The sequence below is a fragment of the Callithrix jacchus genome, chromosome 4, assembly GCF_049354715.1.
Source record: "Callithrix jacchus isolate 240 chromosome 4, calJac240_pri, whole genome shotgun sequence".
NCBI classification, from domain to species: Eukaryota; Metazoa; Chordata; class Mammalia; order Primates; family Cebidae; genus Callithrix; species Callithrix jacchus.
This window is the reverse complement of record NC_133505.1, coordinates 57719648-57737210: the sequence shown is the minus strand read 5'-3', so window position 1 is coordinate 57737210 and position 17563 is coordinate 57719648. Positions and strand designations below refer to the sequence as shown.

General features: G+C 34.2%; 1 protein-coding gene across 6 annotated transcripts in view; it reads left to right on the top strand.

Annotated features, from left to right (window-relative positions):
• Positions 1–14423, top strand: part of MMUT (methylmalonyl-CoA mutase) — a 33235-nt gene extending 18812 nt beyond the window's left edge. For 4 of the 6 annotated variants that reach the window (XM_008994553.5, XM_054254078.2, XM_002746627.7 and 1 more), the window contains 4 exons: positions 1579–1710; positions 3332–3479; positions 8984–9151; positions 12341–14423. In XM_008994553.5, coding sequence (XP_008992801.1) covers positions 1579–1710; positions 3332–3479; positions 8984–9151; positions 12341–12469 — 577 coding nt within the window. In that variant the 3' untranslated portion in view covers positions 12470–14423. Of the gene's footprint in view, positions 1–1578; positions 1711–3331; positions 3480–5705; positions 5821–8983; positions 9152–11087; positions 11121–12340 lie in introns of all 6 variants that reach the window. The other 2 variants (XR_013534266.1, XM_078369369.1) reach the window with 2 other exon arrangements.
• The last annotated feature ends 3140 nt before the right edge of the window (positions 14424–17563 follow it).

Below are 17563 nucleotides of genomic sequence, written 5' to 3'. Positions count from 1 at the left end.
TTACTATCTAATAGGATTGTTGTGAGAAGACATGAAATCATTAAAAATAGTTCCTGGAAGAGAATATGGCACTTAATGTTAATTGTTATTATTTTTCTATTTGTTGTCTTAAAAATTATCTTGTTATATATATTAATAGATACATAAATTCATTATATTATTAAGAACCAGAAGGGATCTGAAATACTACCTTTTTTGCAAGCTAATAAGTTATCCTGTATAGTGGGATGCTGGTTGGTGATATGCGATCCCTGACTCAGAAACTAATGCCCATTTGTTACTGCAGTATTAATGGCCGTAATATCAGCAGGTTTTGGACTAGTTCTTCTGGTCCCCAATAGATGTGAGTGATGAGAAAGGGTTGCTGCATGATACCTCATGTGCAGTGTATTGGGTTACATTCAAGGAGAGGAACCCTGAGCTTAGGGATTCTGAATCTTTTGTAATGGGTAATAAGCATGGTTCCTCTTTGTTCTAGAGGGAGACATTATTATATTGGACAGAAAGCAAACCTACCCTTTGCTCTGGAGGTAGCCAATATCCCTGTCTTCTAAGGCAATTCACTATACAGACATCTTTGAAAAAATAGTTCAGAGTAAAGAGCCATCAGTGCTTTGCTCCACAGTATATGCAGAAAAACAAGTGACCCATGGAAAAAAATCTCCCAATATATGGAAATATCATTAAATAGATTACTTTTGCTTTTAACTGGTGACTCTTGCCCATCTCTCTGACCTCATCTTATACTACGTTCCTCACTATACTGTGTTCCTAACGCCCTTCTGTTTTGAGACCACAAAACATATTTTCCTACATCTCAGAGCCTTTGCTTTTAGTACTTTCTTTTTCAAACACTCTTACTCTTTTATATTCCCTTGGGATCCCCCTTTTTATAGTTTATATCTTAGTTAAAAGTCATATCTTCATATTTTCAATAACTTTAAAATAGTTCTTCCAGACACCCCATTCCATCTTTGCCTGGTTTAGGGTTTTTATGGTACTCATTACCTTATGAAATTATCTTACTAATTTATTTGGTTGTTTATCATCTGCTTCCTCTGACTAGATATTAAGGTCTGTAAGAACAAGCACTTTTTCTTTGGTAATTTATTACTGTATTGCTATAGTAGATATAGAGATATAGTAATATCTGACCCATATTAGGCACATAACTAGTGTTGGATGAGTTAGTGAACAAATGGATGGAATATGCTAAAAGATTTACTTCTTATCAAAAATATTTATGGGAGTATTGCTCTTTATCCATTTGTGTTGTTAAGTGGTGAATTATACAGCAACCTTCAGGTACTTGTCTATATATATAATTTTTAAGTCATTCAGTCATTTCTTGGTTGACAAATGTTGAAAAGAGAATTGGGTACATAAAGGCATTCAGACTAAATTTTCCATAAGTATTTTCAGAAGAGACACTTTCATAATACATTAAAAACATTCTTATTTACATTTTTATAGTTTATTTACTTAGGTAACAGTATCTAATTATATTGAATATTATGGTAAACAAATACCTTTATCACAATATAATGAAGTTAATGGAACCACCATTTAATGTTTTAGATGTACAGTGGGAGAAATCACAGATGCCCTGAAAAAGGTATTTGGTGAACATAAAGCTAATGACCGAATGGTGAGTGGAGCATATCGCCAGGAGTTTGGAGAGAGTAAAGAGATAACATCTGCTATCAAGAGGTAATATGTAAGGTTTCTTAGGCCAGAATTTCATTTTTTCTATTAACACAATCCCCTTGAATTTACTGGGAACTTGATTTTCTTACATATAACTGAGAAAATGTTTGAATTTTAAAATAATAAATAGTAAATTAAATAATAATTATATTATTATTTGTATTATATAGACTATATAACATATAATTAAAGTATATAATCTATTCATTGTATATAATATATAATTAGAAATATACAAGATATATAGCTGTACTATCATTATTTTAATATGTATATAATATTTAATAATTAACAAATATTAAACATTGAAACTAAGAATATTAGTTTTCATATAATTAATAATATTTTGAACTTTCACCATAGTCCCCTTCAGGAGTTTCTTATGTCAAGCAGATGTTTAACTAAAAATGATAATTGCTTCATATTTATATTTCAATCTGCTTACTGTGGTAGAGTTTCATATTTTTTGGATTTGTTTACATTATTCATTGCTTGAATGATTCATGGTGGCTCACGCCTGTATTGCTAGCACTTTGGGAGGCTGAGGATCACCTGAGGTGAGGAGTTCAAGACCAGCCTGGCCATCATGGTGAAGCCCCACCTTTAAAAAAAAAAAAGTAAAATAAAATAAAATAAAAATTATAAGTTTCCTAATTGAAAGTAATCATTTAGTTGGCATCTATGCATACATTAAAATCAGTGTTCATTGAATTGATAATTACACTTCCACAGCATCACTTGGAAATATAGATTAATGTGATCATATTTCTCAAGTATAAAACTAGCTTTCTGATGATTGGTCTTCCCAACCTCTGTAACAAGTTTCCCATTAAAAAACTGAATTTCAATACTTGCACACTAGATAAATACCAAAACGGCCAAGGTGAAAGTCATCAAAATCAAACTTTTTTCTTTTAACAAAGATAAGTACTTTTTTGTGTTGGAAGTAAATCTGTCAGTGGAGCAAGCAAGCATTTTGATTATTCATCATTATAAGAAACCATATTGTTGTTAGCTTGGGAGAGTTCATACTTATGAAGGGTAAATGAGATATGAACAATTCAAAGCAGCTAGTATGTCACATATATGTATAAATGAGTATGAAGTCACTTTTTAGTTTAAATCTTTCTGCATGTTGTACTCTGTAGACTGGCTCATGAAGGTTGAAGATTGTCATTTTTTATCTTACTTCACTATGATGTTGTCAATGTTATGTACTTACAGTCTGTGCCATCTTTTAGACTTTCCTTTAAGGGGGAGATGACTTCAATGGAGCTCTCAATGTAAAATAGATACATTAACAAAAGATGGGTGGGAGCAGGGAGAGCATCTAGAAGAATAGCCAATGGATGCTGGGCTTAATACCTAGGCGATGGAGTGATCTGTCCAGCTGTTCACCATGGCACATGTTTAACTATGTGACGGACCTGCATATGTACCCCAGAATGTGAAATAAAAATTAGAAATCAAAAAAAAAAAAAGGAAACAACAAAAATTCCCAAAATACAAGTAAACAGATTAGGTGTTTTTAAATAAACTTGAAATAGTTGCTATGAATGAATTAGTTTTATATCCTACCTTTGAAAAATTAATATCTACTGATATATTTTTAAATGTTTTTTAGGGTTCATAAATTCATGGAACGTGAAGGTCGCCGACCTCGTCTTCTTGTAGCAAAAATGGGACAAGATGGCCATGACAGAGGAGCAAAAGTTATTGCTACAGGATTTGCTGATCTTGGTTTCGATGTGGACATAGGCCCTCTTTTCCAGGTACTAAAAACTGTTGGGGGGAATTTCAAAAGTATTTACTAGTCACTTACATTTAGAAAACATAGTAAAATGGTGACAGACCAAGACATTGAACAAATTAACACATCTCCTGGTAACTGGTATGCAGCCATTGACTTGGCAAATGCCTGTTTCTTCATTCATGCCTATAAGTCCTACCAGACACAATTTGCCTTCAGCTGGCAAGGCCAGCAATATATCTTTACTGTCCTACCACAGGGGTATATCAGCTCTCTAGCTTTGTGTCATTATCTTATTCAGAGAGATCTTGATCGCTTATTGCTTCTACAAGATATCACACTTGTCCATTAATTGATGACATTATACTGATTAAATCAGTGAGCAGGAAGTAGCAAACACACTGGACTTAGTGAGACCTTTGTGTGCCAAAGGATGGGAAATAAATCTGACTAAAATTCAAGGAACTTCTTCCTCAGTAATCTTACTAGGGGTCCAGTGCTGTGGGGCCTATTGAGATATTCCTTCTAAGGTGAAGGATAGGTTGCTGCATTTGTCCCCTAATAAAATCAAGAAAGAGGAACAATGCCTAATGAGCCTATTTGTACTTTTGGAAGCAACACATTCCTCATTAGGGTGTGTTACTCCAGCCCATTTATTGAGTAACCCAGGAGACTGCCAGTTTTGAGTGGGGTCCAGAAGAGTAGAAGGCTCTTGAACAGGTCCAGGCTGCTGTGCAAGCTGCTCTGCTTCTTGGGCCATGTGTCCCAACAGATCCAATGGTGCTTGAGATGTCAGTGCCACATAGGGATGCTGTCTGGAGCCTTTAGCAGGCTCTCATAGGTGAATCAAAGCAGAGGCCTCTAGGATTTTGGAGCAAGGCCTTGCCATCTTCTGCAGATAACTACTCTCCTTTTGAGACAACTCTTGGCCTGTTTCTGGGCTTTGGTGGAAACTGAACGTTTGACTATGAGTCATCAAGTCACCATGAGACCTAAATTGCCTATCATGAACTGGGTGCTTTCTGACCCATCTAACCATAAAGTGGGTCGTGCACAGCAGCATTCCATCTTCAAATGGAAGTGGTATATATGCAATCAAGCTTGAGCAGGTCCTGAAGGCACAAGCAAGTTAGTAGCTCAAATGCCCATGGTCTCCACTCCTGCGACCCTGCCTTCTCTCTCCTAGCCTTTATATATTATATAAAGGGGAGTTTATTAAGTGTTAACTCACATGAACACAAGGTCCCACAACAGGTCATCTGCAGGCTGAGGAGCAACAAGGAGAGCTAGTCCAAGTTCCAAAACAGAAGTATTTTGAGTCCAATGTTTGAGAGCAGGGAGCATCCACCATGGGAGAAAGATGTAGACTTGGAGGTTAGGCCAGTTTCTCTTTTCATGTTTTTCTGTCTTATAAATAACCATGCTGGCAGCTGATTGGATGGTACCCATCCAGATTAAGGGTGGCTCTGCCTTTTCCTAGCCCACTGACTCAAATGTTAATCTCCTTTGGCAGTACTGTCACAGACACACTCAGGATCAATATTTTGTATCCTTCATTCAAGTTGACACTCAGTATTAACCATCACAGATATAGTCCAATTCATCATAATAGAAATAAAAATAAAATATAATTCATATTTCAGACTTGTGAAAGTATCAATTCAGAACTAAAACTTTGATTATGCCTCTGGAACTGTGAAGATTACTTTCCAAGATCTTGTACTCTTTATTGAGATTAGACTAATATTTTATGGGAAGATAGCCCACATGGATTGGTGAAAAGTGTTTTGAAAAGGAAATCAAATATCAATATAAGCTGAATTCATAAGTAAGGTTATTTTTGGGTTTTTTTTGTTTGTTTTTTAACTCTACTAATATGTTACTTAGTCACAGAATATTAGACTTAGGAAAATAATTTGCTTGAGATAAATTGTACTGACACTTTCTGTAGAATGATAATACAAAAAAATTTTGTTTAAAAAGTACATTGTAATAATTTTATGTGAAAAGCTTTATCCACTACATATTTATTGATCATCAACCAGATGCTAGTCTTTGAGTTAAGTAGGATACAATTTTGTCCTCAAGGAGGTTACAGTCTCCTAACAAAGAGAGATTTACGTACTTGTAATTATATCGGAGTATGAAAATTACTATAACTAAGGTATAGACAAGGAGGGCAACTCACTTGTTACAGGGAACCCACAAACTTACATTTGTTGATCCTTGAAACTTATGTTTGTTTCAGAAGCACAGTGCTATACACTTTCTAGAAAATCACTCTCTGAAGTGGATTGAGGAACACTACAACTAGACGCAAGGAGGCGCTGAAGAAAAGAGAAACAGTGAAGACCTTAACTAAGGCAATGTCAGAATATCAAGAGAAACCAAATGTCAGCTAGGAAAATTTAATGGAGGGACTACCTACAGATATGTAGGCAGGATTGATAGAACCAGTAGGGAATAGTGAGGCCTCCAGGAATTGAATTTTTAAGAATTTCAAAAGCCAGTTGTTTTTCATGGTGTAAAATGGTATCTCATTTGTTTAAATTCCTTATAGATTCTGGATATTAGACCTTTTAATATTGCTTAAAACCAAAGGTAGTAAGTACTAAAAGCTTATCACTTCCTATACCTAATATATTTTATTATTATCTGTGCTCTTTAGGTTATTTCCATGTATTGTATCTTTATGGTAGAGATACTTTATAATTGTGTGGCTATTGTGTATCTTTTTTTCCGCTTAGCATTTAGTAATGTCATGTTAAAAGATTGAAAATTGGCTATGGTTGGAATATTCACAACATAAAAATCAGCAAACACAAAAAATTAGGGATTCTTTTCAGAAAATTTGATGAAAAATGTAAATAATCAGAACAGAGTTCTCTGAGAAAATGTAATAATACATATCAAATATAAAATTTTCTGATATATGTAGACATGACATTGGGAAAAGCCCCAAAATTTGAGGAAACATTCTTCTAGTATTCAAAAAAATATTAGTTTTGTTGCCTAAAAGGCATGAAAATGGATGTAATTTCTCATGGGGTGTATGTACAACCAGATGAAAAGAGAGCCTAAAATGAAGTAGAGAAGGAGGCAGCAACGGAATGAAAGGGAATATGATGAGTAACAAGATAAAAACTAAGGAAAAAGAATTTCAAGGGCAAGGAAATAATGTTACTATATACCACAGATAGGTCAGCTGAGAAGAGGACTAAAGAATATTCATTGCATTTTCACCAGTAAAGAAGTAAACCTACCTGAGGGAGCTTAGCCTCTGATGAATCCCCAATAAGCATTTTCTCCTTTTGAATTTTTAGATATTACATTAGAAGGTGTGAAGAATGAGCTAGAACTTCTGGAGATATGTCCTTAAACTGTGTTGATAGATACAAGTATATAATATGTAAATGTGTTTACACAATTAGTAATATGTATATGTAATTTATTTAGTCTTATGCATTTTATGTAGATTTTAAGAATCTCAAATATATATATATATATATATATATATATATTTAAATTGCCTTCATTCTTCCTCTATGTTGAATACTTTTCTATTCTGTTTTTCATGAGTTAAAACAATTTTGGTTTATTTGATTAAGTTTTACATTCTTTAACCCTTTTACTTTAGGTTTTATTTCTTTTAAATAGTGATCAATATGATGCATTTCCAGTATTTGGTGGTTAGTTTGGGGAAATATTTTCTCACAAAATTCAAGTATTTTAAAATAACTGTTGCTAGCTATTGTCATGTAAACAAAATTTTCAAATAACTAAAAGTTAATTTCTTCATTTATTCTATCTGTAAAGATATAATTTGTGGCTGGGCACAGTGGCTCACGCCTGTAATCCTAGTACTTTGGGAGGCCAAGGCGGGTGGATCACAAGGTCAGGAGATCAAGACCATCCTGGTCAACATGGTGAAACCCCATCTCTACTAAAATACAAAAAATCAGCTGGGTGTGGTGGTGCTCACCTGTAGTCTCAGCTACTTGGGAGGCTGAAGCAGGGGAATCGCTTGAACCTGGGAGGCAGAGGTTACAATGATCTGAGGTTACGCCACTGCACTCAATCCTGGTGACAGAGCTAGACTCCGTCTCAAAATACACACACACACATACATACACACACACACACACACACGTGTAATTTGCTTTTTAGTACCACCAACTTTGTTAACATAATACTACATCATGAAAAAAACTTAACATGTGTTTTCTGTGGCTAAAGGTATGATTCTCTAGCTGGATGATTATTTATGTAACAAATTAGTCATATAAAATACAGTTTAATTTTTGTAAGCATAAAGCATAGAACTGAATTGTTTAAATAGAATTTTAATTTAATACATTTTGGTAGCATTGATATGAATGATAAATCATGTTTAAATTTCTTACCTCTTAGAGGTGAATAGCAAGATGTGCACATTTTCTTTAAGAGTTTTAATTTCATATGTTAATGTTTTTCACAGTCTCAAGGTTTTGCCTATATGCTGTGTGACCTACTTAGAGATCTCCTAGTATGTGGTCCCATTACTTGAAAGGGTAGAATCTTTTGTTTCTACACTAAAATTATGAGTCTTAAAATTTTACCAAACTCAGAAAAATTCACAGATTGATGATTTTTGTGTACTTATAATTGTACAGTAGTTTCTGAGATGGAGTCATCCTTCCCAAATTTTTAAATTTACATTTACAATGAGAAACTTGTAAGTACCTTTTATATGAAAGGATTTAAATATGTGTAAATTATCAAAGTAGTATGCATTTCTACAACTTATTGTAGAAAGTGGATATGATCTTGGGTAACTCAATTCATAATAGACACTTGCGAATATTCTTTATGGCTTGGGGTCAACATGGGTTAAATCTCACCACAGCACATCCTCCTCAGCCCTTTCTCTTCTCTTGTTTATATACTTGCTTCGGTGCTGTAGCCCTTTAGTTTCTAGAGTTTTCACAAAGGAATTTTGGTCTAAATATTGCTATTATTTTTGTGTCTGTGTGAGAGAACAAGACTCTAGAGCTTCCTCGTTCTCCATCTTACTGATCTGTTGTTCCTGTTCTATTTTAAAACCTAAGATTCATTTTTTTACATTTCATTTTGTGTTTAATCTTTTACTTCTTCATAGATTGTATAACGTGTTGCTTGGACTGCACAATCACTCAATAAACATTGATAATATACAAAACAGATATACATTACAAAATTATAATGGGAGGTACTGTTCTCCCTATATTTCTTCTTTATATTAAAGATTTGTGGGGGGCTTTTTTGGTGTAATTTAAACCTCATTGATGAAATCTAGTGATGGAAGTAAATGTAGCACTGATGTTTATTGCTTTAGTATTAGTGGTATTTATGGCTTGAGGATGATGAAATATGGAGTAATATTCACAAGATTTTTAATGAGGAAAGTGGTAGAATGTTGATGTAAGTAGTATAACTCTTTTGAAATAGTTTTTTCTAGTCAATATCTGGTAATAAACAATGATTTATCTTTACTTTCTGACTGTTTAGACTCCTCGTGAAGTGGCCCAGCAGGCCGTGGATGCAGATGTGCATGCTGTGGGCATAAGCACCCTTGCTGCTGGTCATAAAACCCTAGTTCCTGAGCTCATCAAAGAACTTAACTCCCTTGGACGGCCAGATATTCTTGTTATGTGTGGAGGGGTAATACCACCTCAGGTATTTTTCATCTCTATTTTTCTAGTACTGTGATGGGAATCCTGAATCATGATACCTTATATGTGGTGCTAAATATAAATTCGTTGTAGATTTAGGAACATATTATTTCCTGGTGATTTCACTAAATAAATTCTACAAGGTATAAAAGTAGGCAGTGTTGTTTTGAATTCAAGTTTTATTGCAATTTATTATATATAATTTAACTTACACTTTAAAAGGTTCAGTGAGATAACTACCTCCTTACAAATTGGTAACCTATGTGTCCATAACTCTACCTTCATTCTCAATAAACAGTTATGGAGAAGGAATGGATAAAAGTAATAAAACTCTTTAAGTGCAGTAAAGAACAGTGGTAGTAAATACACAGTGGATATATCAAACCAGAGATATAGTGAGGACTCCTTGTCCTGGAGGGGAATGACTCCTGTAGTTTGCTTACTTCCATTTAGAAGGAGTTACCTTGTCCATTTTCTCCAAGATGTTCCCATCCCTAAATGTTGTCCTACCTCAGAGCTATATCACTTCCATGGTCCTATAAAATCCTTTATCATTTAAGCTAATTTGATTAGGGCATGGTATTTTGGGAGCCAAGTAATAATAATTAAGTTAATTTATTAATGAGGTGGGGAGATACCTTCTACATATGACATTCCTCATCAGTTAAAATAGTAAGATACAAATAGGTTCTGTTTCCAATCCAGTTCTTAATTATATCAAGGTTTTCTGTTTTACTGAGAATGGAAAAAATACCAAGTTAGAAGAAGTGTTTATGAGGCTGCTATAAGTAAATGATTCATAGATGCTACAAAGGTCCCATCACTATAGCAAGAATCTATCAGTGAAGTGTAACCTTGTTTCCAGCTCTACAGTTTTTTCTTTCCTCCATTAAAACTCAAAATATAGAATAGTGCATTCATATACTACTTGTGAAAGGAGAAAATTCATATGAATAAGGTTGTGAGATTGGTAATAAAGTGGGGCTAGTGAACAGACTATGTATTTATTTTCTTTCCAACAACGTATTATTTAATGTGATATAATCAACACAAAATTTCTTTTTGTTAACATACTTGCCTATTATTTTCATAAAATAAGTCATTATTTGAGAAAATAAAGGGTTGTTATTCTAGCTCCAGAACACTTCTATCAGTGTTGCAGTTTTAGAGTCTGTGATACCTAGGCATGATATTAAAATGTGAGAACCAAAGTAATTAGCTAGTAGAAAACATCCGAATTGGAATTCATGTTGAGAGAAAAAAAAAAAACGTAGTCCTGTTATATAAGTGAGGTGACATTTTCAAGAATTATATTTCAAATAAGTTGTATTAACTCTCTGGATATTTAAATTACTTAGAACATCTTTAGGTGTTTGCCATATGTGTTTTTCCCATGAATTTAATGACTAAGGATAAGGACCATTTTCTGTTTTATACTTTTGTGTGAATATCGGTATCCCTAATTATATAATTATAGCAGTTAACACCCTTGTATTTTCTCACTGTTTGCAGTGAATATGTAAAATGTTGCTATTATTTAGTTAAAACTCAGTTTTAAATTAGGAGGCACTAATATATAGTGGCTAATCAGATACAGCTTCTGTCATGTGGAGCTTACAGTTTCTGCAGTCTGATTAAATGAATAAATGTGGTCTGTCCTCACCAGTGTGTTACTACAATTAGGATCTTCTAACTCTCTTAGCTCCAGTCACCTCCAAGTTTTTTCAGCAAGTTGAGCAGACTCATGATGCCAGCTTCCATCATGAAGCAGACACTATGCTATCCCTGGCCTAGCTAAATGGGAGACATTCAAATATATTTTTTATTTGGAAATAGTTTCAAACTAACAGATAAGGTGCAAAAATTAAAACAGTACAAAGAATATCTGTATACCCTTTACCCAGATTCACTTACTGCTATCATTTTGCCCCCTCACAAAGGTACATTTTACAAGGCTTATGTAAGAAAGTGAGGTAAGTCATACTCTTTCTTCAGTTGCAACGTCTTGCAGTTCTTTTCTAGTTGAATCCTCCATTCTAAATCCTCCATTCTAAATCTGATAACTCAGATGTCAGAACAAATGGTACACAGGATTTTTGGGAAGGAGAGAAGTATATGACATATAATATGATCATCTCTAATTTGGAGATGATTATTATTACATGTTTCATCCAGTTCCCCTATGAGCTCTTAAACTCTATAGGATCTGCTGAAGAAAAAGGACATGTTTTGTGTACTTTTATGTGTCAAGTACTGGGGAAACAAAGATGGCTGGATATGATCTCTGCTTTCAGAATTTCACAGACTAGAAGGAGACAAGTTCAATGAGATGTGTTAAGTTCTATTGCGGTATTATAGTATTATAAGAATATTACAAGTATATAATAGAGACAGAAGAGTAATAGTTGGAGAGTAATTAGCATGACCATATCATTTATCATCCAAATATAATCACTTGAAATGGGTGCTCTTAAAAAGGCTGCTATAACAATAAACACAAATCAGACTGTCCTGTCATATATGAACACCCTACTGGATAAGGATCAGGTTCGTATAGCATATCCTAACCTCAATTAATATTGCAGCTACAAATGTTCAGATGTTAAAACAGCCTAAATCCTGCAAGATTATTTGTACCCTGGAAATCTTTTCACTCATATTTTGTTAAAATAAACTAAAAAAGCAGCAACAGCAAAAGAGAATGAAAAAAATGAGCTCATTTTCATTTATAGAAAATCTGTCAGGTGTCCAAATTCAAAGTGTCACCATTCACTAACTGCAGACAAAAATTACCCAGGAGAAAATATTTTTTTAAGCTTAAACTTATCACACGAATAAGGACAAGGAGTGAAAATTTAAGTGAGAGAAAATTATGGCTCAAGGCTCAGAAGTTCTCAGTCAGGATATCCAGCTTCCCGTCACAAACAACAAACACATAGAGGTATTTAGAAAATGGGCAGAGTGTGTTTTGTTTTTTGAATGACTTGGGCTGGGAGGCTGGTTCTAATGGCTATTAGTAGCAGTCCCAATCAAGGAAGAAATTTTTATCCCCAAATGCCAATAGTATGCCAGTTGAAAAGGTTTTTGGTAATTGAAGGACAAAGAAGAAAGGACAGGCTTTATTGTTCTTTTGTTTTATATCCTTGCAAATGGAAATAGTGTAGCTTATTGATTAAGCAAATTCTTTCAACAGGATTATGAATTTCTGTTTGAAGTTGGTGTTTCCAATGTATTTGGTCCTGGAACTCGAATTCCAAAGGCTGCCGTTGAAGTGCTTGATGATATTGAGAAGTGTTTGGAAAAGAAACAGCAATCTGTATAATATCCTCTTTTGGTTTTAGCTTTTTTCTAAAATATTATTTTAATTAAGATCAAAGAAGAGAGTAAAGCTGTATCTTTAATTTCAGTACCTGATTTGTACTTTCCTTGAAAGCTTTACTTTAAAATACCTTACTTATAAGCCTACTATCATGCTAAAAGTATGTACATACAGTTTCACTTCAAAAATTAAAAAAATTCCTAAAAACCCTCTGTAACAGTACTTTATCAAGAACTCTAGACAAAGGAATTATTTTTAAAAATCATGGTGATGTATTTATTAGAATGTTTCTTATAAATCTGTTTACTTTTTATATTAAGAATTAAACTGTACCTAAGAAAACTCTGACCAGTCCCATTTGTCAATTTACCGTTACATTGTCTTGAACACCAGAAAATAAAATATATATATTAATAAACACCTATCTTGAAAAAAATAGCAGAGTGTAGTTACATGGGGAAAGAGATTTGGGGTGTGGTCCTCAGTCAGATTCTTCCAGAATCACCTTGATAAAAGAAGTATTAAAATCAAGCACAGCAGGTTGGAATACAGGGAAATTGACAGCATATTTCTTCAAGTCTGATTTTACTTTGTTTCTGAGCATGGCCATCTGACCTTGTTATTTTTGGGCTTGGCTCTAGACCCAGGAGAGTGGATGTTTATGAGCATTCCTTTAAAAGAAAGTGCTTAGGTTGTAGCTAAGGCTTTGTCTAGAATGGTGATGTCAACTGTGAGTGTAAGTCTATGACATAGAAAGATTTTAACTTTCCAGATCTAGAATGATGCTACCTTGCATAGATTTGCTCATTAAACATAAATTGCAAAAATAAAAATAGCACAAAGAACACCTGTACTTTGCTTATTGAAAGATTTGCTCACTAAAGAAGGAAACTTGTCATTTACCTTTGTAACAAATCTGCACATCCTGCACACATTCCCCATAATGTAAAATAAAAAATAAAAATTTAAAAAATATTAAGAGAAAAAAGCTTTGGGATTAATGGATTTTTCTTTATTGATTTCCTATTTTCAACTGCATTGATTTCTGCTATCATATTTTTTTTTTTTTTGAGACGGAGTTTCACTCTTGTTACCCAGGCTGGAGTGCAATGGCACGATCTCGGCTCACTGCAGCCTCCGCCTCCTGGGTTCAGGCAATTCTCCTGCCTCAGCCTCCTGAGTAGCTGGGACCACAGGCAGCACCACCATGCCCAGCTAATTTTTTGTATTTTTAGTAGAGACGGAGTTTCACCATGTTGACCAGGATGGTCTCGATCTCTTGACCTCGTGATCCACCTGCCTCGGCCTCCCAAAGTGCTGGGATTACATGTGTGAGCCACCGCACCCGGCTCTATCATATTTTTAATTTTTCTTCTGCTTATTTTTGGATATTGTTTGCTCTTCTTTTTCTAATATCCTAAGATGTAAGCTTAAATTATTGATTTTAGGTCATTTTTCTTTCCTAAAATATGTGTAGTACTACGAATTTCCCTCTAAACACTTCTCTTGCTTTATCCTATAGTGTTTAATAAATTATATTTTCCCCTTCACCTAATCAAAAAAAAAATAAGAAGGAAAGTTGTCCTTTATTGTTAACATGATCCATTACATGAATATAAAATGAACAATTATCTTTTGTAATAAATTTCTATTGTATTAGATCAGAGAGCAATTTTGGGAAAGTGTTATAAGATAAATATATTACTGTAAAATTTACAAACTCACTGTAATACAACGTATATAGTTTTCAGAATATGATTATCTGAATGGTATTGTGATTATTGTTCCCATTTTACAGATGGACACTCTGACCTCAAGTTCGATAATATATTGACTATGTGATTTAATGACTTTTCCTTGTAAAGAAATGCATACTAATTTAATAAGTATTTGTTTTCTGTGCTGGTTTCAATTGCGTGCTCGATGACATGTGAAATAAACTCATCCTTAAAGAGTTTACAGTTCTTGACATTCAGTATCTGTTGAGTAGACAATTTTGGGAGGAAGAATAGAAGCCACCTGCTACCAAATTTCACATCCATTATGTGTTTATTTTTACCTGAACTCAGATAACCTTACTATTTGAAAACCTATTTTCTGAAATAGCCAGTGGCATAAGTCATAGAAATTAAGTCTAGCCTGACTCTAAGATTAAATTTTCTCATTATTTTTAAATTCAGAAAATGTTAAAACTTAAACAGTTTAGTGTTATTTATTATATTCCAAAAGATTCCAAGAGAAATTTTGTCTTTTTTTTTGAAACCGAGTTTCGCTCTTGTTACCCAGGCTGGAATGCAATGGCGTGATCTCGGCTCACCGCAATCTCTGCCTCCTGGGTTCAGGCAATTCTCCTGCCTCAGCCTCCTGAGCAGCTGGGATTACAGGCATGCACCACCATGCCCAGCTAATTTTTGGTATCTTTAGTAGAGACAGGGTTTCACCATGTTGACCAGGATGGTCTCGATCTCTTGACCTCGTGATCCAGTCTTTTATTATTGTCTTTATTTTTGGAAGAAACCTTCTATGCCCAACAATGAACAGACTTTGGAAATGATTAGGAAAATAACCAAGTATATTTAAAATGTGGATATGTGTCTTATACAGGTAAGGTATCCCACCAAATAGCATAAGAAAATAATGAATGGATCAGGAAAATAACTACTTTTCTCATTTCCTTTTATTGAATACATTCGATTCAAAGTAGAAGATTCTAGTGACAATTATAAAGCACAACGAAAACACACTGCATAGAGCAATTTAACTTACTGACATATGTGTTGTTTCATAGGTCAGCACCTCCTCAATCTAATAGTGCCCAATCTTAGTTACAGCTATTTCATCTTTGATAAGATTAGAATTATGATGCATGGTGGCAGTGAGGCAACTGACAGAGAGAGGAAGAAAAATTTGCATTCATAGCCAGTTTGATCTAGATACCTTTGTTTGCTTTGTTTACAGGCTAATGAAGAATCAATAGTTCATCCGTGAGACACCACATGCACATACATACCTGAATAGAAGAAATAAGGAACTCAGGTGTTAACTAACTTAAACTCATATCAATCAGGGTTCAATCAGAATAGCACCAGTGTGTGTGAATGTGTATGTATATGTGTGAGCCAGCTGGAACACCACAGGCATAGTTATACATGTGCCGTGGTGGTTTGCTGCACCCATCAACCCATCATCTGGGTTTTTAAAGCCCCATCTGCATTAGGTATTTGTCCTAATGCTGTCCCTCCTCTTGTCCCCCACCCTCAACAGGCCCTGGTGTGTGATGTTGCCCTCCCTGTGTCCATGTGTTGTTGTTCAACTCTCATTTATGAGTGAGAACATGCGATGTTTGGTTTTCTGCTCCTGTGTTAGTTTGCTGATAATGATGGTTTCCAACTTCATCCAGGTCCCACAAAGGACATGAACTCATTCTTTTTTATGGCTGCATAGTATTCCATGGTGTATATATGCCACATTTTCTTTGTCTAGTGAGCTTTTATCTGATTGTCAGACGCCTAGCTCAGGATAATCTTTTTGATTAAAGTCAATTGTTTAGGGACTTTAATTATATATACAAAATTTCTTTCTGTCATTATTCAGAGATTAGTGTTTGACCAACTGGTAGAATGTGTTTGTGTGTGTGCTACAGAATGACTGTCCTATCCATTCTCTAATTCGCAAAAGAGAGGGAATATCTTATCCTTTGTATCTCACCCTAACTGGAAATATACTATAAAGGGAATTTTGGAGACTGTAGTTAATTCTACCTAAATTGACATATTACACATTACAAAGTCATCATATCATCTCACTTTATAGGTAGGCAACTGATGCAGAGGAAGGAAAAGATTTAACCAAGATGAGATGGTATTTATAGCTTTTCTAGAGCTACGTCTGCTGGCTCCAGCCTCAGCAGTTTTCATATTCATATCTGAAGAAAGGCACATTATCAAGATTTATAACTACCCATATTTGCTATATGTTATTCCATGGAAGGTCCAAAATTTAGAGTCAGTACATATATAGTTGGTGACAAAAAAGTCTGAGGAAGAATCACTTGTATTCAATCAAATATTTGCATCAAAAGTGTCTGGGGCTATACTTTCTCAAAACCAGTCTTTTAAAAAATTTTTCTCAGAGCTTCTGCTATGTTATTAATGAATATATGTAAACTGAGATTAGTAAATACATAAAACTTTTCCAAGATTGTAACAACTAACAGTAATTGTTACACAGAGCAGGCACCACTTTTCCTTTACTCTGAAGACTGCTCTGGTTATAGACACTATTTTATTGACTCTTCTTCCCAAATGAGCCAGGAGTAAATAGACTCAGATGGAACTTCTGGCTATAATAGATGGAGTTCCACAACTACAGGGAAGGCAAACAAAGTATTTCTAGCAATATTTTAACTACTCTACTTGTATCACATCTTAGCCATCTGCAGTGTTCTATCAAAAACTAATCTGGAGAAGTTCATTTGTTGAATCTTGGACTCTTTCAAAGTCTTGTACGAAGTATTGTTAAAAATATAGAAAAATATACAAAATATAGGAAAAAAGAACCCTTAAGACTGGAGAATACAGGAAAGATGTTTCCAACTAATAGTCTTCTGATAATAAAGTGCTAGTTAAGTCATTCAAGAATTCCGAATCATATGTTTCCCAACTAAAAGTGAGGGAACTGCTAACTAAAAGTGAGGAGGCTGTTTTCTTAACAATAGTGACATATTTTTCATTTGGACACTGTGTTTCTCATCTCTAGAAGTTACATTTGGGCCTCTTTTGTAGCTTTCTATTTCTCTGATTTGCCTTTTTTTTTTTTTACATTTTGAATATATTTGTAATATTTTAGCTGTGCTAAGGTTTTCACATGACAATTCTATTACTTCTGTCATTTTGGAGTATGCATTCATTTATTGATTTTTTTCTTCCTGGTTATGGGTTATGTTGCCTTTTTATAGATCTGATAATTGCCCATTAGATGACAGATATTGTAAGTTTTGTGATGTTAAGTTATGAGTTTGATTGCTTTGTTAGTCTGTTTTCACATGGCTATAAAGAACGAGTTGAGACTGAGTAATTTATAAAGAAAAGAGATTTA